General features: G+C 39.1%; 1 protein-coding gene across 1 annotated transcript in view; it reads left to right on the plus strand.

Moving 5' to 3' along the window:
* The window catches only part of LOC149550229 (Insulinase (Peptidase family M16) family protein), a 245,853-nt gene that overhangs the window by 47,977 nt on the left and 173,099 nt on the right, over positions 1-24,777 (plus strand). Inside the window, exon 4 of the mRNA XM_089793326.1 lies at positions 870-982. Coding sequence (XP_089649452.1) covers positions 870-982 — 113 coding nt within the window. The remainder of the gene's footprint in view (positions 1-869; positions 983-24,777) is intronic.

Here is a 24,777-nt window from a genome sequence, read left to right on the forward strand (position 1 = left end):
TTAATTACTGATATTTAGGGGACTTGAAGTGATGAACTTGGTCAATTAGTTTTCCTAACATTGTGAATCTCTAGATTAAAGCTTATCATGATCAATTCAAGTTTATTCCCTTTTTTCATGCATCATAGTTTCAATTATAAGCAAGTTTTATTTGGCAGTGACCATAAAAACTCCTGTTACCTTTTTGCACTTTACGGTGTTGGAGTACTTATTTCTTAATTTTTAAAATCTTGTTAAAGCTATGTTGATAGGTTGATAGGAAAACCATCATTTGGGTAAAATTTGTAAATTTTCTAATTTATAATTGATAATCAGGGGACTTAAGTGATGAACTTGGTCAATTAGTTTTTCTGACATTGGGAAACTTTAGGTTAAGGCTTATCATGATCAATTGGAGTTTATTTCCCTTTTTTGACACATATAGATGTATTACAAGCATGTTTTAAGTTTTTTTAATCTGTGACATCATATTCTTCTGTCATCTTTAGTTTAACGTGAGAAATATCTGCTTGTGACAACAATGTTTAAAGTTGAAACTGGAGATGGTTTTACTTGCCAATCTCCAACGAGTACCGTGCAACTCTCAAGTGAAAGAGTTTTTATAAGCTGTAAACTCTTTCTTAAGAGTTTCATACCACTATTATTTATTGTAAAGTCAGTTTGCAATTTATAACCATGATGTACAGTAACGATAAGATATGTGGAAAGAGTGATGATTGTTTTTTCACATGTATAATACAAATTGATGTGTAACCAATTGCATTCTGGCTTCATATCATGTTAACCTTTCTTGTCCACATAAATATATATGTGCAGATCATGATCTGTTGTTTTTCCTCTTGAGTTGAATTAGTTGGATCTTACTGCAGTATGATCGATACTTGTCAAGGCATGGTGGCTCCTCGAATGCTTACACAGAGACTGAGCATACATGTTATTATTTTGAGGTGAACTGTGAATTCCTAAAACAAGCCTTGGAGAGGTAAATGTTTACCTTTGCATGTAGTGTTAGAAAGTTCAGTTGTGTAATGGTTTCATATTTATCCTCTCAAAGAAGCATAAATTAAATTGTAGTAACCATTAAGGTTTTAATTTGTATGTTGCGTACATGCATATGCTTTTCTCTGTTTGCCATTCATATGCACTGCATATATTTTGATATAGCTGATTGTAGCCTGGTTACAACCAAGTTTTTCTTACACATACATCTTGTACAAGTTTATGATTCTTATTAATAAGCGTTTCTTATTATTTAGTTTGTACTATATCTGGCATGATGGTTACTAAGCTTGGTTGAACTTGAGTTGGAATAGGTGAAACTGTCTGATCTCTTTCAATCATTCTCTGCTCCTGTTTTCTTTTTTGCCTTGTGATAGGAATGCAAACAAATGTTAAGTTAATATATGTTTTCTCATAAAATTCAAGAAAACATACTACATTCCAAGATGGTTAACTTTTATAAATATTAAAGAAAAGTATGTTTTAAAACTTTAATGCCATGAGCAAATACAGAATCTGTTCATTAAATTATCATGATTTTCTTTCTGTAGAATTTTTGTTCTGATTATTTTCGGTTCCTTCTGAAAATTATTAATAATGCTTGACTTGATAAGTAGGAGATATTTTCCACAACTAGTCAAATTGTGATATTGCTATCAAGATTCAAATGTATAGGAGTTATTTTCCACACCTTGAATGCTTCTTTTGTGATTGCTAAGTCTTCCTTGATCTCCTTGTCATGATCAATTGCCCAAGCTCCCTTAGTTGGTAGACTTTCAACTTGGACTTGTTTACTGGCTCTTTAATAGGCCTCTCATTTAGGCTAGTAAGTTTCACAGCTCCATTGTTTCCCACCTTCCTTACTTTATAAGGTCCAAGGAAACGAACTTTGAACTTCTTGGGCTTAACCTTGTTACGATTGTTATATTTCAAAACTGTCCTAGGTGAGAGTTTATCCACCGAAGGCACTTGTTGTGCCAAAATGTCTTCACCACTGGGCCAATTCTGCCGCCCATTGTGCTGCCATCTGTCTTTCATCCAACTTCAATAGGTTAAACAATCATTCCCTTAGGCTTTCCATATCTCCTAGCTAGTTCTCTAATGCAACTCTCAGGCTTGGTACAATGTATCTTGTGGGCATGCTTTGTTGTTACGCTGTGTTGTTACTTTGTAAGTGGTTTGGTACGCCTAGAGTACTGCAGATAGTCTTTCTTCCCATTCCCTTTGTTTCCTCGCAAGTCTTGTACATGATCAACACCAACACTTTATTTTTAGATTCAGACTGTCTGTTAACTTGAGGGTAGTACAGGCTTGACAAATTACCTAATTTACCTAATTTACGACATGTACCCCTTAATCACTTGTGATGGATATGGGTATGCCGAATCGGGTTACAATATGCTGATAAAGGAATCGAACTGTGCCAAGTATGGTGTTATTTGGGAGTGCCCTTGCTTTTGCCCACTTTGTCAAGTACACCATACCCACCACTATATACTTGCATCCGTGCAACACTCACCCTCAGGGGTCTGACAAAGTTGGAGCCCCACCTTTCAAACAACTCCTTTTGCCGTGAGGGAAGCACCACCATGAAGTCTCTCTTTATGGGCTTGCCCGCTCTCAAGCATCACATCCAGGCACCCACTCAGGGGCATCAGTGTGTAGTGTTGGCCACCACAACCCTGCTAGTAGTACCTTCCATACGGTGGCATCGGGCCTCATGTACCATTCTGCTAATCCTTGTGTGATTCCTTTAGTACACTCGAAATGTCTTCCTCCATGACATACTTGCACAAGACTTGGTCAGGTCTCATGTTACACAACCCATTTACGAGTTGGAACGTTTTTCTTTTCAGAGCCAACTTCCTTTCACTTGGTGGCATCTTCTAGGGAAACATGGAAGTTAATGGATATTGACCAATATTCTTGTACTAGGGGGTAGGACTGCTATTTGGAATAGATGAGCATCGGGAAAGTCCTTGTTTACCCCTTCAAGAGGTTCTCCTGATTTTATTCTTGGTTACTAATCTGCAATAATGTGGCTTTTCTTGGGCCATACTATAATGGTGAATGTAAACTATTGGAATAGGAGTAGTCGCCGACGTACCCTTGTATGATTGACTTGTTTACTAGGTACAACAACGCTTGGTGAGTCACATAGAATGTGAATGATGTTGCAAGGAGCTAATGTCAAAAGTTTTGACGAGATACTGTAATAACCCAACTGGCTCACACTACTGTAATGCTGGATAAGATATTTTTTGTTTTGAAATGTGTTGCAATCTTTTTTTTTTCAGAATATATGAATGTTTCAAATATTGGAATATGCAAGTAAATAGCTCAATATTAATAATGCCAAATATCATATTCTGAACAGTCTTGCCATTAATGAATTGCAAATTTATTGCTTCATTCCACCTTGAGTTTTAAATGACAACAATCACAGCCTGTATAGGAAAGGTGTGCATCCTTCAGCAGTCACCAACAACGCCAACAATGGCACTAATACAGTGCCTTTAGGTACCTCTCTCTCGTGGGCTTCCCTTTGCATGTATTAGATGACCAACACTTCCCACAGAGGTACTAGGTCTTGCGTCTATTAATCTTCTCTTGTTACTTCCTCTTCTTCTACGTCACTTTCAGTTATAAGCACTTGTTCAAACGGTCAACCATTTATTCTTCCATTACACCTTTTTCTATCCGATCTTAGCCTCGAACAAGCAACAACACCAAAATTTTTACTTCCTATGGGGTGTGTTTAGTTACTTGCATAGAGTAAACAAAAATATTCATAGAGCATAATAATTAAATAAGTCATACACCTAATATTGGCAGAAAGATAATTTTCTTTTCCATGCAATGTCATCTCAACAACAATAGTCTTTCACCAGTGTCATCCAGCTATATATAAAGTTCTTGATAGTTGGTTGAGTACGCCAACCGTCTCCAATTTTGTACAATTACCTAAGAACCAATACATTACATTGCCATTACTAATTACAACAGCAAGCATAAGTATTATTTCAACTACTGAATTACGACTAACATAATTGAAGCAAGGAAAAATCATTTATAGCTACGAAAGAAGCTCATATGTCCTGATTTTAGGGAGGAATATAGTGATATGATATTTCTATTGAATAGGATCACAAGGACACCTCAAGGTGCTGTTTGAAAGATGATTGTTCTACTTCATAGAGGAGATTTCAGCTAGGTTGATAATTATAACCTAGGCAAAGATGATTAATGACAACTTGGATATGAAGTTGAGGAACTTGTGAAGGATAAGTACAGTTTATGTTTTGCTATATGGTGCACTTGTTGGCTAGGACAGTTCAACTCAAGGTATATGATTGTTATCCATAGTTGCAGCTGCATGAGAAAGGACACTATAGAAGGGTAAATGGTACATTCTCAATATATCTCACTTGTTTACAACAAGGAGGCTTACACAAAAGATTATCAAAGAAGCTATGACATCGATAGAAAAGTACGGTTCATAGTTTTCCGAATTCCCAGCCATCACATGTTTTAGGATTCAAGGATGCCCATATCATGCTTATAAACTTCCAAGGTATCCAACTAACAAATTGGTATTTTAAAGGTAGTAACACAATTGTCCAAGTTTGACTTCATCTAGAAGGAGAAACATAGGCCTGATGTAAACTTTCCTGTCATGCTTGGGAAGATGTCAAGATATGCCCTATAACCTTGGTAGCAAAAACAACCAACACAAAATTGCAATTCTATCAGCTTGGAATATACAAATTTAGATTTTTTTTTATCCTTTTCATGAGATCCCCACAACTTAAGAAAAAGGGTACAAGCATAGAATTGATCTAGAGGACTATTGAGCAAACCTTTTTGATTAATTTGGAGTTAGAAGGAAGAGGTGGTCAAAGCTGTCCCTGGACTTCATGATAAAGTGCAATCCCTTTTAAATCCTTAATCAAGTAAAATGGAAACCACATACAACGCCATTATGAGCAAGAGAAAGATAAATCTATTCTGACACCAACTTGGTTGCAGTCTAAAATGACAAACTTAAACATATTGAAGAAAATAGTGATTGATTATTCAAGGGAATGGGTGAACCAACTATAATAACCCCAACCCATTATAACTTCAACAAATACCAAATTCTTTAATATTTCTGTCATTTAACATTTCGTCAAACACTTTGGACACAAGGAATATAATGCTGATCTGAATGCTGATTGTTCCTAAATGCCAAACTAAAAGAGACATGCTTGCAAACTCCAAATAATTATACAATGGCGATGCAGATATTTTTTTTGTATTTTATTGGAACATATAAACATTGGTTACAAATGAAAAAATATGCATCTTCAACAATGAGACTTAAGGCAATGCATGCTATGAGTTAATTAATATTCTAATTCCCTTTGACAACTCCTGAAAAGAAATTCTGATATAAATCAGTCTACAACAGATTTAAACAACCCTACCAATGCCCTAAATATCTACTCTCAAACAATGCAAAATGTAATAGATTAAAACCTGGAATTGCTCCAAATATCCGAATTTCATTGTAGCTAATCACTATAGCGACGTCATTGTGGCAACATCACTATAGCAGCGATACTGTAGCAAATCTGTACTGTATCAATGTTTGACTCATTCCTTCAATCTTACTCCACAAATCTGGCCTTAGGCCACAAATTTGGCACAATGAAAAGTTCGGAAGATATTTCACCACCTTAGTTCGGCAAATCAATGGGAGTGTTCGTTCTCAACGATCAGTGTAGCAATTACAGAAACCCTTGGCTCCACAAGTTGTCTGATAGGGTAAATGGCAACATGTTCGATGATTAACAATGAGGCTGCCCTCCCTATTTATTCTTTTGCTCCAATAGATGGACCTCCTTCTAGAAGAAATAAAATAATATTTAATTCCTCCTTTTAGAAGATTCCTTTAATTTATTTAATTAACTTTAGTCACTTTTAATTGAATTAATTAAATATAAAGTCACCTTTTAATTTTAATTTATTTAATGACTTTATAAGAAATTAATTTAACCAATTTCTCCTCATTCCTTCACTTAGCCTTTAGAGAATGTAAAGGCTAAGAACTCCATTAAGAGGCTAAAAAAAGGGGACATTACACCAAGAAATTAAAAAAATTAAGGAAGCAAGGTGTTCGTTTTAGATATGAGAAAATGGAGGATGAATAATTTTCTTCTAAAGAAGATGACATGATGAAGAGTAACAAAGAAGTAAATAGTGATAGGGAAGTGCTGATTTCTATGAAGGACATGGTTAGAGGGGATGTTGTTGGTGAAAGATAAATGCATAAGAAAGAAAAGTCTAGTACTACGCATTCCACCATGAGTATTTCATATATTAGGGAAGTTGATATCCATAATGTTACTTATGTAATTAACCATGGAGCAGTAGTCACAATGCTCACAAAGGGAAGAGTTAATCCAAAAATATCTATGCTTTAAGTGCAGGGAACCATGGGGATGGGGTCACCGACGTAAAAGGTGGCAAGTAAATCAAATTGAAGAAACAAATAAAAGGGCAAGAGTGGAGGATTCAGAATAAGGAGCACTAGCAGTCATATCCCAAGATGAAAATAGGTCCTTCCGGATTAAAGGCGTACATAAAGGTCAAAAGGTAATTGCATTAGTGGATACAAGAGCTTCTCATGACTTTATCAGCAAACACTTGGTAGCAAAAGGGAGGCTAAAGGCTCAAGACTTTGAAGGTTTTAGGGTCAACTTGGCAAATGGAACCAAAGATCATTGCACCAAGATGGTTACACAAGCAGAGGTTGCCACCGGTGGACATATAATTTAAAGAAAATTTTATGTAGCAAATATACAAAAATGATATCATCCTAGTTATGCCTTGGAGAAATTTGCTAGGATGATTTATCATGGATGGACCAAATCTTGAAATATGTTTCAAACATGAAGGGAAAAGAATAACTTTGATGGGAATCCCTGATGGAGCTCCAAAAATAGTATCGTGTAATTGTTACCAATTTAACATACCTCCTAAATTACTATTTTATGCTTGCCTTTATACTATGCTAGGTGTTTTAAGTTGTTGAGCATACATATTACAGAATGAAATGGATGCGGAAAGTAAAGTACATAAATCAATAAACAAGAAAAATTGATCATTTTTATTCGAGATACAAGTACCAAAATAGTATATTGAGATATTCAAAATTGTTTTGATAAGGTACAAAGTGTTCAAATCTTAAATAGTACTTAATACAATGCATTCACATACCACATAAGCATTCTCAACTCCCAACATAAAATTTGAATAAACATACTGTGTAAACAGAAAAGTACTCATAAGATAATGGGAAAGGCGTCCAATGCTTGAATGGAAGGATCGTTGATTTGAATGTTGAAGAAGGTTTGAGTCCACATCTCCCTTTGGAAATAGACTTTCAAAAATGAAAAAAAAAGAGGGTTAGTTCATATGAACTGAGCAATGGAAATCTTTCCAATTATCTCTACACTACTTAGTGTTCCTACAACATGGTTATTCAAATAACTACATTAAAATATGTGAAGGCAAGAGAAATATTTGAAAGCAAAGCAGGTTTTATGCTAATAAGTTTGTTTCATGTGCAGATGCAGGTATGAAGTTTGAGGTTGTTGAAGGATCTTGCATAAATTACACGCATGAAGCCTTTCAACTGAGATTTGTAGAGGTGAAGACTAAAGGATTGAGGAGACTATTGAAGGAACACGCTAAAATTACAAGTGTGAAACCTTTTGGTCAAATCATGTAAAGGCGAAGACTAAAGACATGGGGAGACTGTTGAGGGGGCATACGTAAATTACAAGTATGGGACCCTCTAGTTGGACCGTAGCAAAAGATTGAAGACAGGAGGAGATTGTCATCGGTAGAAACTGTAGCGGATAGGGTGTTGTTGTCGGTAAAGATTTTGTAGCTGACTGGGTTATGTCGTCTGAGATTGTGTATTTGGTAGCCGACGGGTAGATTAGGATTGTTTTGTAGCCGACGGACCTCTTTTGGAAGGTTCGGTGGAAAGTATTTATACACCCTCTTGGGTCATTGTAAAGCATCTTATCACCAATTATGTAATCTGTTGGCACATTCGAATAATCTAAGGAGTTCTGCTGTTTGTGTTCATTATCTGTGTGCATTTCTTAATTAACCTATGCGGTAAACATTTGGCGCCGTTGCCCTATGAACCTGGAAGGAGGGAGGAATGAAGATTAATGCCAAATCAGCGTAACAAGGATCGAAATAAGGCCAAGGGAAAAGATGGAATCCGTATTGCACAAGAAAATTTACTTCTGGTACAGCAAGCCGAATGCCGAAGGAGATTCCAAAAGATTGCAGACGGAAACCGGAGCACGGAAGAATTGTTGGAGGAAACTCGACAACGGGAGGAATTCTTGAATTTGTGTTCGCCAAGGGAAGAGAATCCAAACGGAAGAGCATCGACTCGTGTGGCTCGAAGTGCCGATGGAGCAAGAGCGTGGAGTGAACTCTTTGTTCAAGATACACTTCCACAGGGGACAACTTCAGAAGATCCTTCTTCACCAACATTCGCAGTTGTTGAGATCGCAAGAGAATAGTCTGTTGGTGTGGGAGAATAGTCCGCCGGTGTGGGAGTGCAGACCGCCGGTGTGGGAGAACAGTCCGCCGGCGTGGGAGTGTGGACCGCCGGTGTGGGAGAACAGTCCGCCGGTGTGGGAGTGCGGACCGGCCGTGTGCGAGAACAGTCTGTCGGTGTGGGAGATCAGTCCGCCGGTGCGGGGGTGCAGATTGTCGGTGTAGGAGTGCAAACCCACAGTGTGGCAGCGAACAACACCTGTTTACAAAAACCAATTGTGATGGTGGGACCAAAAGTAAAGCTGTCGAAGTTCGATGGTGATGACACGGCCGATCCCATTTGACACCGCAAAACATGTGAAACGATTTGGAGGGCAAATGGCATAATTGATGAAGACGATTGGATGAGGCAATTTTCGGCCACACTACGGGGTGTGGCAATTGACTCGTTTACTAGTACAGATCCGCAGAAGCTAGATAGTTGGAATAATATTAAAAAGGAGTTTTTGGCAGAATTTTAACTGTTGCGTGATGATAATGAAATTGTAGCACAGATCTTCAATACTAAGCAGGGGAAGAATGAAATTGTCTGTGTCTACACCAAGAAATTAAAAGACTTGATAAACAAAATGAAAAATAAGCCGATTGACAGACTTCAGAAAAGATGGTTCGTGGAAGGTCTACGCTCAAACTTGCAGAAGAAAATGAAAATTGTGCCGTTGTCGTCATACACGGAAGCTTATTTAAACCTTCAAAGTGAGCAGAAGACAGAGAAGAAGAAGAAGACTAGCTCATTTGATTGGGATAACGACGAGCCTTCCGAAGAAGATAGCAGCGACGATGAAGGCAGCAGCAAGAAGGTCTGCGCCCTATAGAAGGACATGATCCGTATGATGAAGCAGTTTAAAAATATGCAGAAGGAGACAAAGGGCAGTGAGCTGTGGTGCACAGAGTGTAAGACCGACGGTCATACTAAAGGATCCTCTCCAAAGAACCAATTCTGCGATATTTGTCGGATCATGGGCCATTCGACAAAGGAATGCCCCTTTAACATGAAAACCAGAGGACCTCAACAAGTGCTCCTGACACAGGCAACTTCCATGTCCGAAGGGAATGGAAAGGCAAACATTGATGGTGCCACGTCAGGATATAGGAATAATAGCAGAGGGCAAAACAACAATAACAATGCGAACAATAACAATAATAATGGCGGGAGGAGTCGAATTTAGTATGATGCGAATGGACGACCGATCGTTCAATGCCGAGCATGTAATTTGTGGGGTCATTTGGCGCGGGATTGTATAACGGCAAACACACTGAAATTGTTATGTAGATGGTGCGGACCTGGCGATCATGAAGATGCCAAGTGTCCAAAATCCAGAGTAGACTTGATCACTGTTGGGACAGATGAAGAAGAGGTTTTGGTGATTACGCAGAGGCAAGCAAAAGAGTACCTGGACCTAGCGGAGGAAAAGAGGAAATTTGGAGAAGTGCGAGTAGAGATTGGAAAGGCATCGCAGGCGGAAACATCTTCGTTGAAGGACACCAGCGACACTTCGACAAGAAACTCCGCGGAACAAAACATCGTACAACAGATTTTACAAATGGAGGTACGGGTCAAGATAAATGATTTGCTTCTTACAATGCCCCAGCTCCAATTTGCTCTCACAAATATTGCACCAGCTCCGAGGATACCAGGAGAACAAGGTAGAGGGAAGGAAACTGATGCAGGCCGAGAAGACCAAATGTTGCTAGCCCTCACATTCGGCCGGCATCTTGCAGTTGTCGAGATGGGGATCCTCGGACACATTCTCACAAACACAATAATTGACAGAGGGTCTGGCGTAAATGTCTTACTCGAGGAGACCTGGAAGAAGCTAGGACAGCCAACGTTGTGGCCACCTACATTCCAGTTGTTGACATCAGACCAATAGAGCATTAAACCTCTTGGCGTTCTGATGGCACAATCGGTGACGATTGGCACACAACCATTCCTGCTTGACTTTGTCGTGATCCCGCTGAAGAGAAAAGGATATGACGCCATTCTGGGCTGTGGATGGCTTATTCAAGCTAGGGTTAAACATGACTGGAAGAAAAACACTTTATCACTTGAAAGCAAAGGGAGGAAATTTGTCATTGATTTGCACACCCAGACGGTGGGGGGAAGAAGCTTTGTCCTCAGATTCTGAAGCAGAAGATGAAGGGAGGCAGTGTATGGAACCAGATCAGGAGGGAGTCCTGCAGTTGGAAGGAGGATCAACAGATGATGATATGGATTTTGTCAATGGTCTTTACCACTGGCAGATAGAAGACTACGAACTCTTTCCAAGCTGTAATATGTTAAGGGTAGACGAAGGTGAGAAAGAAGAGGAAAATGAATGTCCAAAGGAATATAGAGAAGCGGAAGAAGCAAAGGAGGTTACGGCTGAAGAAGGGAAGGATATACAATACAAACTCAGAAAAAGGAAAAATTCCACCGTCCGGAACACAGTGAACAGACCGTGTGGAAAGAAAGAGTTACAACGCACCACGAATGTAGTAGAAAGGTGCTGGCAGCAAGGAAAACAGATTTGTACAGGAAACTAAGAGGAAGGGTTTAATAAAAGCTTTAGCGGTATAGAGTGAAGGTTTTCAAATCAAGAATACAACTATTGACGACAAGGAATGGCAGTTGACGAATTTCATGGTACGCGACATGGAAAGCTTGAGGGAAAGATTGTATAATCTGAACAAACTCTAGGAGAAGTGATCTGTGGTTCAATGCACTTTGAAACGATAGGCTACGGGGATAACTCAAGAATATGATTACGTTGTGCTGGCGGATATGATCATGCAGGTGTCTGGAAAGAAAGTTTTGCCAAGAAGAAGTGGTCTCGCGGACTTGGTATCTTGTGGGCATTGGCCGCGAACATCAAGTGTCCCGCGGACAGGGTGTCCTGCGGACATTGCCTGCGCCGTGGACACTAAGTGTTCCATGGGTAGGGTGTCCCGCGGTTACATGGCCGCGGACACAAGTCTGCGAACACCTTTGCCGCGGAAGGTGACGCATGGGTGAAACAGTTCAAAAGGTCCTTTTGCCGTGGAAGGTGACCCACGGGAAGATTGCAGTACACTGGTAGACGTAGAAGAAGGGTGATAGGAGGTTCTCAAAAAAAAAAAAAAAAAAAAACATCGACAGATTCAAATTGTTCAGAATGAGTAACACATAATGCCAAAGGGAAGGGAAAATATCAGTGGTTGCCAGAAAGAGTGTAGAATCATAAGCAAATCACAGAAATAGTGTGTTCCATGAAGTTTTGTGTCATTTTCAGAGTGCTAATTTGGTCTTGGCGGCAAGGGATGTTGCCCCTTAGACCCCTAATCGTTGCGGATATCAATCGTGGGAAGTGTGACCAGTTGATAAGACTTGGAGCTGCTGCAAGCATGGAGTGTCTGTGTACCAGAGGCACTTGGAGTGGGTGTTGGATGTGAGGCTGTCGTGGTGGATGCACAGAGAGCTTGGGAGGAGTTGATCATCCAATTGAAGGCAGTTTAGCAACACTTGGCTCAGTGTACCTAGAGTTGGCAGCATAGGTGGCTATCAAGGTCAGCTTGACTAAGAAGATAGTATTGTGTTGGCAGAGGCTACAGATGCATCGTGGGTTGGAGATCAGTTTGGTGCAAGCACAGAACAAATGTGAAAGGGATGTGACAGAAGCAGATTTATCTTGTTATAGTTAGTTAGTTAATGTATTTTGTGTGTTAATTTGTCTCGAGTATCTTGTAATTGTCGTTCGGAGACGACTTTTTCTTTTGGGGGGGATGATGTTGTCAGTAGAAATTGTAGCCGACAGGGTGTTGTCGTCGGTAAAGATTTTGTAGCCGACTGGGTTATGCCGTCGTAGCCGACGGTTAGATTAGGATTGTTTTGTAGCTGACGGACCTCTTCTGGAAGGTTTGGCAGAAAGTATTTATACACCCTGTTGGGTCATTGTAAAGCATCTTATCACCAGTTATGTAATCTGTTGGCACATGCGAATAATCTAAGGAGTTCTGCTATTTGTGTTCATTATCTATGTGCATTTCTTAATGAACCTATGCAGTAAACAGAGATTGTCAAAGGGACATACATATGTTACATGTATGAAACCTTTCAGTTGAATCATGGAGGGATTGAAAATCGACAAGTATACAAGCAGGAAGTAAAAATGTGTCAAACAACAGGGATTTTATGGAAAAGATTGAGATATGTAATGAAACTGAATAAAGCTACAACAAGCAACAATAAGGCTTTGTGTTCTTTAAATTTGGTTGGAAAGAAATCATCTTTTATAGATTGAACTCTCATACACTGAATAGTATACTGGGACAATAATTAATGCAATAAGGCATAAGTGTTTTTTTATTACTGCCACAAATATTTCAGATATACAAAATAATTAACATTCATTTATCAATGATTAAATTTTAAATATCATTAAAGATTGCAATAAATGTATGTACAGAAAATAAGTATTATGTTACACAGTTTGGGACAGATTTCACAGATAAGATAACTATTATTTATGGAGAAATTCCTTCTTTCATAGTCAAAGTATGTGACTCATTCAAACAATGCTGGAGTGATTCTTCAATAAATTAGAACAATGGAGTCACAACAATGAAAAAGGAAAATAAGCCACAGAATAGCAGCATCTTAGAACAGAGAAGTATCATAAAAACAGTTTAGAATCTATGAAAACTAATGCTAGTTCATTCAGAAGGACAGCAGTCTGATACGAGATAAGGAACTTGCTTGTGATAGGAGAAATAAGTGGTATCATTTTGGCTATTTTTATCCTCAAAAGGCAGTCAATGGTGGTGAAGAGTGTGAGCTTCTAATACAATAGAAGTATGAATCAACAGGTATGAATTCATATCAGAGGAGATTTATCATGAGGTGTAAAGAAGTTTATTGATTCTGGTAAATCAAGATTTAGCAATTGAAAATATTACACAAAATGAAACAAATCTCTTTCTTTCTAATAGAGAAGCCTGAAATTCAAAAGAATGCACAAATACCTACTAGTCACGATTGCAAAGAATATATACAGACAGAGCAAAGCTACAAGCTAAACTAACAATGGAGAATGAGAGCCATAATATATAAGAGCAAACTATGAAAGTAGATATAAAAGGAGCAAGCCTTAAACCCTCAAAGAAATTCACGGCTAGTAGATAATGAAGATCTCACAGCAACTATGAAACAGAAACAAGAAGATGTAACTTCCAGATCTCCTTTTCAAATTCAGAATAAGCAAGCATTTTAAGCAATCACAGCATAGAGAATATCAAGATGTAAATATTCATGCCATGAAAAATATTCAGCTACAACAGCCATGGCATCTGAAGTAATAACAACAACAAATAACTTACATCACAGTGATGGCACAGAATGGAGGTAAAAGAACTTACATAAAATACCAGTGATCACCCACATCCAATATAACAGCCCAACAAGAAACCCATGAAACTCACGGCTAGTGTAAATGAAGCCATGAACGAAATGAGAGCCACAAGAAGATAAAACATGGTGTCGAATAACAGCAAGGAAATAATCCTCAAACATTATAACTAGTCACGACTTTGAGAGTCACATAATAACGTGAGGAAACCCACGAATTAGCACTAGTAGCTCATGACTAGCTGTGAAGATAATCAACAATAGAGCTATCAAATGGAGGAACTTGTGAATGAAATGGAGTCACAACATCAACAACAAAAACACCATGAAATAGAAATGAAGACATTAAACAAGAAGAAAAACCCTCATCGAGACCATGTACACAGCCAGAGCAAGAAATAAAAACCATCCAAGAGCCACAAAATGAGGTAAACGCAGAGCACTCACGACCACAATAACCATGAAATAGCAAAAATCAAACTCACGGAATAGAAATGGAGCCACGAGATGCAGGATACCATCAGCCACGACTTGGACAACAAGCAGACGTCCATCCAACACAAGAAATAACAGCAGATTCATGGCTTCCGAACTCAAAACAATAGAAAATCGCAAGGAGAAACTCTCATGGCGGCTAGGGTTTTAACCCTATTCGTTTCTCGCATCTTCCCAATTCAAAATGTTGAGAATGATTGTGTTTTTGCCTTTTGATAGCCCCTTAAGCATTATTGATAAAATTTCGGGTCCATTCTTTAGAATGTGTTAGATAAAACAATATGGTAGTTTATATATTAACATTAGAATCATGTATATGTTAATATATAGATTATTATGTTATATTATTTTGTTTAAAGGATAATTATTATTATATTAATTGGTGTCTTACCAAATCAATTAATTAATAACGATTTTTACTTTAAACAATAGAATGCATTTATTATAATTTGCATTAAATATGTAATTAATATTAATAAATTGATAATAATAAATCAGTTTATTAATGTTAAGTGCAATAATAGCAAAGAGGTTAAGGGTGAGTTTTAATTGTTAATGCCTAAATGCAAGGGTATGAAGTTCAGTGGCTATTTTTGGACTCACAAGTCGAACTCTAGACTGTGGAGTCAAGTATGGAGCTATTTTTGGTATTTTTAGAGTCTTTTTTAGAAATGTTCACATGCATGATTGGTCAAAGGACAGTTTGAGTTTTCTATACAGTAATGGAGCACTTTAGTGCTATTTTTTGGCAATATATGGAGCAATTAAGGCCAGTTTTGCATGCAGTTCGTTATGGGAGCCTCTTTTATACATACTATGCATGATTTTGAGGAGTTAGAGGCAATTTTCCAGTTGTTGTCAGTTGGATAGGTGGTTGAGAGCCGTTTCAAGGGCTTCTTCATAGTTTGGATCAATTTTAACTTATTTTTTCTATGCATATTTCTGGTATCTGAATTAGGGTTTTGAGCTCTATTTATTGTACATTCACCTCATTATGATCATCTTCTTTCGGATTCAAATTTTTGCACATTGCAAATTTTGAGTTGATTGTAAGAGCAATTTGTAGCAGAGGTTTTTCAGCATTGGTTATACAAATTCAGTGGTTCCTTCTCATTGATTCTCGTGCAATATTGTGGATTCTTTACTTTTATGTTGTGTTCATCCTTCATTTAAGTTATATTCCTTATTGCATGTTAGAATCTTGATACGTGTGATTACAAGTCTTTATTTGTGTCCTTGTTCTTTTTTGTTGAAAATTGGTAAAGCCTAGGTTTTCGTTTCAAAGCAGAAGATTTCGAGCCCTTGCATAGAATCACTTTGGTAGTTGCATGTTTGTCTGAGTATTGTGAATCATTTGTATCTGGGGTAATTTGTGTTGATTTGATTAAAGTTACATACAAAATCATCAATGTATCACCTCATTTAGGTTATTATTCATTATTTGTCATTCATTTCTCATCCCTTTTCCCGCATACAATTTAGGTTTTAGGTGATCACTATTTAGGAACCGACCTAGCTTCCGGAGATTCATCTCTCGTTTTAGGACAACCCACCACCTGAGAGAGTTTCAATGTTTGAATAGGATAGCTAGATTCTGCATCTTGTTATAGGGGCAATCCTGATTGACAACATTAATAAAATGGAGAAAATATTAAAACATGACCAAGGGGAAATGATAGCTGAATGTATGATTCTAGATAAAAATTCCACTAAAGTGAAAACTTACCATGGAGAAATTCAACCCATCCTTGAGAAACATAAAAATGTGTTTGAAGATACTCCTCCAGGACTTCCCCAAAAAGAGGTTTTGAACACACCATAAAATTGGAGGAAGGGGCAAAACTCGTAATTACCACACCCTATAGACACCTACACAAGTATAAAGAAGAAATAGAAAAAATTGTAGAGCTTTTGGAAATGGGCCATATTCAACCGAGTAGAAGCCCATTTGCATCATCAGTGGTATCTGTAAAGAAAAACGATGGGACTATGTGGATGCGCATTGATTATCGAGCATCAAATAAAAAAACTATTAAAAATAGATATCCTATCACTAGGATTGATGAGTTAATTGATGAATTACATGGAGCATGCTATTTTTCCAAAATTGATCTCATATTTGGTTATTAACAAATCAAGATGAAAAAAGATGTACCAAAGATACCATTATGGACATTTCAAGTTCCTTGTACTTCCTTTTGCACTTACAAATGCATCGACAACTTTCCAATCTTGTATGAATCACATCTTTAGACAATAGTTACGAAAATCCCTTCTCATATTCTTTGATGACATCCTTATTTATAGCAAGATCTAGAAGGAGCACTTGAACCATATTGAGGAAGTCTTGAGTATTTTGGAAAGAGAATCTCTATATGCTAAAATCTCAAAGTGTGGTATTGGACTTGAGGAAATACTTAATTGTGGGCATAAAATCAACAAAAAAGGGGTGAGTGTTGACGAAGAAACGATCAAAGCTATCAAGGAATGGCCAAAGCTCTGGACCCTCACCTAGCTTAGGGGATTTGTAGGGCTATGTAGCTACTATAGAAGATTTGTTAACGGATTCTCAAAAATTGCTGCCCCTCTTATGAACTTAACCAAGAAAGGAGCTTTCACTTGGGATGATAAAACAGGACAATCCTTTGGACAACTAAAGGAAGTTATGAGCTCACGTCGAGTATTAACCATAGATTTCTCTATACCATTCGAATTATAATGCGATGCCTCAAGAGAAGGCATAGGAGGCATAGGAGTTGCAGTGATGTAAAGGAAACATCCTATAGCTTTTGAAAGTCGTAAACTCAATGATGCTAAAAAACACTATTCCATTTATGACGCAATAATGCATGCCTTGGCAAAATTTCGTCAATATTTAGTTTCTGGAAAATTCATAGTCAGAAAGGATCATAATAGTCTACACTTTTTCCTAAATCAAAAAGATCTAAATAACAGGCCACAGAATTGGGTAAGCAAAATTCAAGCCTATAATTTCGATATCGAATATGTTAAGGGCATCAATAATAGAGTAGTATATGCCTTCGTAAGAATGCCCCATATTAACACTATTTCCAACATCTCCAGTAATTGGAAAGATGAGATAATAGTAGATTATGTCAATGATCAATTTTCAGCCAAGTATTAGAAGGGAAGGTACCTAATGAAGATTTCAAAGTTTCAAATGACATTATCTTCTACAAAGGGAGGATATCTTTGACCCCAAAATCCAAAATGAAGGAGACAATTATGAAGGAATATCATGATAACCTCTTAGTAGGTCATCTATAAACATATAAGGGGAAGATACTCATGAAAAGGCTTAGAGAAGGACATCTAGAAATATGTACAAGAATGTACAACTTGTCAACAAAATAAGGTTGAACAATCCCATTCGATAGGATTACTACAAACTTTACCTATTCTAAATTAAAATTGGGAGAGTATATCTATCAATTTCATGACTGGACTACCAAAGGTCCAAGGGAAAGACATCTATGTAGTTGTGGACAAACTCACAAAATTTGCTCATTTTTATTCAGTTTTTACAGAATATAGGGCACCTCAAATAGGAAAAATATTTTTTAAAGAAGTCTTTTGCCTCTATAGGCTGCCTCAGAATATAGTGAGTGACCGCGACAATAAATTCCTTAGCAAATTTTGGTAGGAACTTTTCAAACTAGCCGAAACCTCACTCACTCCTAGCACCAACTATCATCCAGAAACAGATGGTCAAACAGAAATCGTGAACAAGTGGATATAGACTTTAGAGATACCGAAGCAATTATGTCACAGGACATTAAACTACATGGACCAAGTGGCTAAACCTAGAGGAGCACTGCTATAATACAATGTATCGTATGTCTATAGGAATGAATCCTTTTAAAGCATTATATGGTTATGAATTTCCCACATTCAAATGATTAGTTGTCTCAGAAAGCAAGGTACCTAGCGCTCAAGAGTTTATCTTAAAGAATATTGACATTATGAGAGAATTAAAAGAAAACTTGCACAATGCACAAAATCAACAAAAAATATATGTAGACAAGAAGAGAGTGCAACAATCATTTGTGGAAGGCGATCTAGTGTTCTTACGATTGCAACCGTACAAGCAAACATCCATTAAGAAGAATGGGACAAAGAAACTTAGACCCCAACTTTATGGACCATATAAAGTGATAAGAAGAATAGACAAAGTGGCCTATGAATTAGAACTTCCAAACAATAGTTGGATATCTTGCTAAAAAACAATTTTTCAAACTCCTTCCAAGGGCATGTTTTTGGAAAAATCTTCAAATAAATCCATTTTGACTGATTTAAATCATGTTTTTGCAAGGAGAAGGGGAGTTTTGGAATCTTCAATCATTTGCAATACATCTTGGCTCACATTTTTGCACTTAGAAGCCAAAAATGAATTCATTTCATGCCTTTTATGAATCACGTTTTTGCTAAAAGCGCCCAAAAAATTGGGGTTTTTATCCACTTTTTTGCATTTTGAAGCCACTTTTTTGCATTTTGATCCATGTATATGCATTTGGGAAAGTTTTTCTTGCATTCCCAAGTCAAAAATGACTCAAAAATATGCATTTTTGGCCACGTTTTTGCAAAAACGGCTGAGTTCTGCATAAAAAAATCATGTTTCTGTTCAAAAAACTCAAAAAAATGCATTTCCAGCCCATACCTTTGATCAAGAGGGATTTTTTTTGGGTTTTAAATGCATAATATTGTCTTTGGAGACCATGTACTTGGCACTTTCATGTCAGATTTGACCCTTCATTGCTCATTATTTTTTGTTAAATGCAAGTGCGGAAAAAGTCAAAAAGATGTTTGGAAATCTAGATTTGAAGAAGAATTGGTCTTCAAATTCTACGATTCTTGCTATTTTGGCTCTTTAACCTCCACGTAAGTGGACATTTTCAAACTTGCTCATCAATTCTTGCCTATCTTGCTATTTCCATGCATATTTTAGCTTGAAATTGCACATTTGTCCATATATATGCCATGAAAAGTGCATTTTGCCTTTAAAAATGATGAAAACTCTCATTTTCACACTTTTGGAATTTCCCGAAATTCCAAATTCGAATTTAAATGTTGAAGTGCATTGCATCTTGACATGTTTGAGTCTTTGCCAAAGGCATGCATTTGTTTTGTGCTTTGTGCTTGCTCGTCGGTTTTCTCCACTTTGGAGAAGTCGCAAGTTCTTTCTCAATAACTTGTTGTTGCTTCACTTCATGCAAAAGCATCATCACGTTCCACATTTCATTTCCATGTCACAACACTTCACATCTCATCTGACAAATGTGCTTACATGTTTTCCATCTCATACGCCATTTGCACATGCATGTAATCCTATTTTTCGCTTCCATTTCCATCTCTCCATATGCATTTGCACCTTCATGAGCAAATATATGTTTTCGTATATTTCCATGCTTTCCATCTCATCCTTCATCCCTTGTTACATGTTGCATTTACATGTAATCCATTTTCCGTGCAATGACATCTTGAAAGCCCAAGTCACATTTTGGAAATCAGCAATCTACATTTGCACGCATTCCCATGCGCCAAGCACTTTACTTTAAAAAAAAAGAGAGGTAAAGGTGCTGATGGAAAGTTGTTCCGAGTTTACATTCGGACATCGTCAAGAAGGTTTTCAAAGTGTCAGAAACTCTAGTTTGTGGTAATCTACAAAGGAGAATTCATGACAACTTGAACGAGAAAAGTTTGATCACATCAAGTTTTCAAATGACAACGGACAATTCATCAAAAAGAGTCAAAGGTTATCAAAAGACGCAACACCATGGTTATCAAGGTGAATGCAGCAGTACAAAGTACAGGAACTTCCGATCTTGTGATCATCTAGGATTGCATCGTAAAGTACAAGGTCCTTCAAGATTGTTTCAACTCTCTTCCATCTTTTTCTTCTTTCATGATTGTAATTGAAGAGGGTGTATTACATGAAAATGTGTAATTACATGTAATGCGAGTTAAATGTGTATGTAAAAGATGTAATGCGAGTAGCATGTGTAGTTGCATGTAACCATATATTTTCTCTTTTAGTTAGACTAGGTCAGAGTTGGTTGAGTTGCTCCCATTTTTTCCTCCACCTTTTTCTCAACTCTTGTGCCTGTCAGCCGACTGGATGGTCCCGACAATGTTTCTGTAGCCGATGGAATGACTGTCGTCGGTGTTTTGTATTCTGTAGCCGATGGGTAAATAGTTTGTAGCGGATATAATGTTTGTGGCCGACGGACTCCTTCGGGAAGGTTCGGCGGATAGTATTTATATCTCGTCTGGGATCATTGTAAAGCATCTACTATCATTAATCTTATGAAGTGTAATGTAATGTCTGGCATATGCGAATATAATTTTGCTATTCTGTTCCATTGTTTGTATGTGTTGATTTCCTTACTAGTACGGTAAACATTTGGCGCCGTTGCCTTATGAACCTGGAAGGTGGGAGGAATGAAGATTAATGCCAAATCAGCTTAACAAGGATTGAAATAAGGCCAAGGGAAAAGATGGAATCCGTACTGCGCGAGAACATTTAATTCTAGTACAGCAGGCAGACCGCCGAAGGAGATTCCAGAAGATTGCCGATGGAAACAGGAGTGCAGAGGCATTGTTGGAGGAGACTCGACAACGGGTGGAATTGGTGGAAGAAGCACGGGAGGAATTTTTGAATTTGTGTTCGCCAAGGGAAGAGAATCCAGACGGAAGAGCATTGACTCGCACGGCTCAGAGTGCTGACGGAGCAAGAGCGTGGAGTAAACTATTCATCCGGGATATACTCCCGCAGGAGACAACTTCAGAACACCATTCTTCACCAAGGTTCGCAACTGTTGAGTCTGACGGTGTGGGAAAACAATCTGCCGGTGTGGGAGACCAGTCCGTTGGTGTGGGAGTGCAATCCGCCGGTGTGGGGGTGCAGTCCGTCGGTGTCGGAGTGTAGATCGCCGGTGTGGGAGAACAGTCTGTTGGTGTGGGAGAACAGTTCACCGGTGTGGGAGTGCAGACCGTCGGGGCGGGAGAGCAATCCGCCGGTGTGGGAGTGCAGTTCGCCAGTGTGGGAGAGCAGTCCGCCGGTGTGGGAGTGCAGACCGCCGGTGTGGGAGTGGAGCGCCAATGTTGCAGGACCGAGCAACGCCTGTTTACAGAAACCAATTGTGATGGCGAGACCAAAAGAGAAACTGCCGAAGTTCAATGGCGATGGTACGGTCGATCCCATTCGACATTGCAAGACATGTGAAACGATCTGGAAGGCAAATGGGATAATTGATGAAGACGATTAGATGAGGCAATTTCCGGCCACCCTACGAGGCGTAGCAATTGATTGGTTCACTGATACAGATCGACAAAAGCTAAACAGTTGGGATATCATTAAAAAGAAGTTTCTGGCAGAATTTAAACTATTGCGGGATGATAATGAAATTGTAGCAGAGATCTTCAATACTAAGTAGGGGAAGAACGAAATTGTCCGCGTTTACGCCAAGAAATTAAAAGACTTGATAAACAAAATGGAAAGTAAGCCGGTAGACGAACTTCAAAAAAGATGGTTTGTGGAAGGCCTATGCTCGAAGTTGCGAAGGAAAATGAAAATTGTGCCATTGTCGTCATACACGGAAGCTTATAACAGAGCATTGGACCTCGAAAGTGAGCAGAAAACAAAGAAGAAGAAGAACACTAGCTCATTTGATTCGGATGACGACGAGGCTGTCGGAGGTGATAGCAGTGACGAGGAAGGCAACAGTAAGAAGGTTTGTGCCCTCCAGAAGGACATGATCCGCATGATGAAGGAGTTTAAAAACATGCAAAAGGAGCCAAAAGGCAATGAACTGTGGTGCACGGAGTGTAAGACCGACGGTCATACTAAAGGATCGTGTCCAAAGAACCAATTTTGTGACATTTGTTAGATCATGGGCCATTCGACAAAAGAGTGCCCCTTTAACATGAAGACAAGAGGATCTTCGCATGTGCTTCTTACACAGGAGGCTTCCCCGTCGGGCAGTAGCTAAAATACGAATAGCGCAGGTGCCACATTCGGAGGGTACAGGAATAATAACAGAGGGCAAAATAACAACAGTGCAAACAGTAACAATAATAATGGGAGCCGAAGTCGAACTCAGTATGATGCAAACGGACGGCTGATTGTTCAATGCCGAGCATGTAATTTTTGGGGTCATTTTGCGCGGGATTGTACAGCGGCAAACACATGGAAATTATTATGCAGATGGTGCGGACCCGGCGATCACGAAGATTCCAAGTGTCCAAAGTCTGGAGTAAACTTGATCATTGTCAACACGGATGTAGGGGAGGTTCTGGCAATTACACGGAGGCAAGTGGAGGAAAAGAGAAAAGTGGGGGAAGCGCAGGCGAAAATTGCAAAGGCATCGTCGGCGGGGACATCTCAGTTGAAGGACATCACCGACACCTTAGCAAGGAACTTCGTAGAACAAAACATTGTACGAAAAATCTTACAAACGGAGATACCGGTCAAGATAAGTGACCTCCTCACAATGCCCCAGTTACGAACGACCATTCTGAATCATACACTGTTTTCGAAAGCAACGGAGGACAGAAGAAGGGACAATAGGGAAGCCATGGCAACAGACCCAATGCTCTTGGCACTCACATCCGGATGGCATGCGGCGGTCTTCAAGATGGGGATTTTGGGAAACATTTTGACAGACACAATTGTCGACGGAGGGTCTCGCGTGAATGTGTTGCCGGAGGATACTTGGAAGAAGTTGGGAAAGCCGACGCTCTGGCCACCTACATTCTAGTTGCTCACGGCGGACCAGCATGGGATCAAACCGTTAGGAACCTTGAGGGTGCAACTAGTAACCATTGGTACGCAACCATTTTTATTGGATTTCGTAGTCATTCCATTGAAAAGAAAAGGATACGATGCTATTCTGGGACAGAATTGGTTGGTGCAAGCAAAAGTAAAACATGATTGGAAACGAAATACCCTATCAATGGAGCGCAGAGGCAAAAGATTCATAATTGACCTGCACACACAAATGGTAGGTGAGGAGGCAGCATCGTCAGACTCAGAAGGTGAAGGCGATAGTGACGATGAAAGAAATGACGATGAAGGAAAAAGGAGAATGGAACCGAATGACCAAGGAGTATTGACACTAGAAGGAGGATCAAATGATGACGACCTAGACTCGGTAAATGGCCTTTACCACTGGCAGATAGAAGACTATGAATTGTTTTCGAGTTGTAATATGCCAAGGGTCGACGAAAGTGAGAAAAAAGAGGAAAATGAGTGTCGGAAGGAATACAGAGCAGCGAAAGAAGGAAAGGCGGTTACGCCTGAAGCTGAGGGGAAGAACATATAGTCCAAACCTAGAAAAAAGAAAGATCCCACCATTCGGTACACGGTGAACGGATTGCATAGGAAGAAAAGAAGGCATCACACCATAAAATTACTTGAAGGGTGCCAACAACAAAGAAATAAGCTAGATGCGCGACGATCGCAGGCACAGTGGGCAACGGAGGTGACACAGAACAGATGTAAGGCGTGGCATGAAAAACCTCTCAGACTCAACAGGTTTCCACCGGGGCAGTTGGTACTCAAGTACGACGGATAGAATGAAGTCAAACCGCAAAGGTTTAAGGCTAGATGGGTTGGACTATATCAGATCCGAGAGGTTGGCGATAATGGAGTGATCAAATTGTCAACCTCGCACGGCGAAGAGATAACTCATGCAGTCAACGGATCTTACCGTGCCAAGAAGATGCTGTCGCCGTCACTGTCACAAAATGATTAGATGATTCCCTTGTCGTCGTCATTGCAGAATGGCGACGCTTGGAGGCAAAATTAAGGTGCTATTTTTTATTTATTTTATTTTTGTCAAATAAAAAAAATGGAAAAAAAAAAGGAAAAAAAGAAGGTCCGCGAGAGGTGCTCCGCGGGCGCCTGTCTGCGGGAGGTGATTCGTGGGCATCTGGCCGTGGGCACCTGTCCGCGGGAGGTGCTTCGTGGGCATCTGGCCGCGGGCAACCTCCGTGGGCACCTATCCGCGGCCACTTGTCCGCGGGCCTTCCATTTTTCCGTGGACGCTGTGTATTCCGTGGGTGATTCTTACTTCCCCGCGGGTGTCTTTACTTAGCCGCGGGCACAATTTTTTTTTAATGTTTTTTCGCCGCTCTTTTCGCGGGCTGTGCAAGGGGCCGCGGGTATTTTGTAACTGCTTCTATTCCTCCGTAGACTTTTTTTCAACTGTGGGCTTGACTCCTTTCCGCGGTGGGGGGGCTCTGGCAATTTCTTTCTCTGCTAAGCTCGG

The sequence above is a fragment of the Cupressus sempervirens genome, chromosome 7, assembly GCF_028749045.1.
Source record: "Cupressus sempervirens isolate cs-2001-9-10 chromosome 7, ASM2874904v1, whole genome shotgun sequence".
NCBI lineage: Eukaryota > Viridiplantae > Streptophyta > Pinopsida > Cupressales > Cupressaceae > Cupressus > Cupressus sempervirens.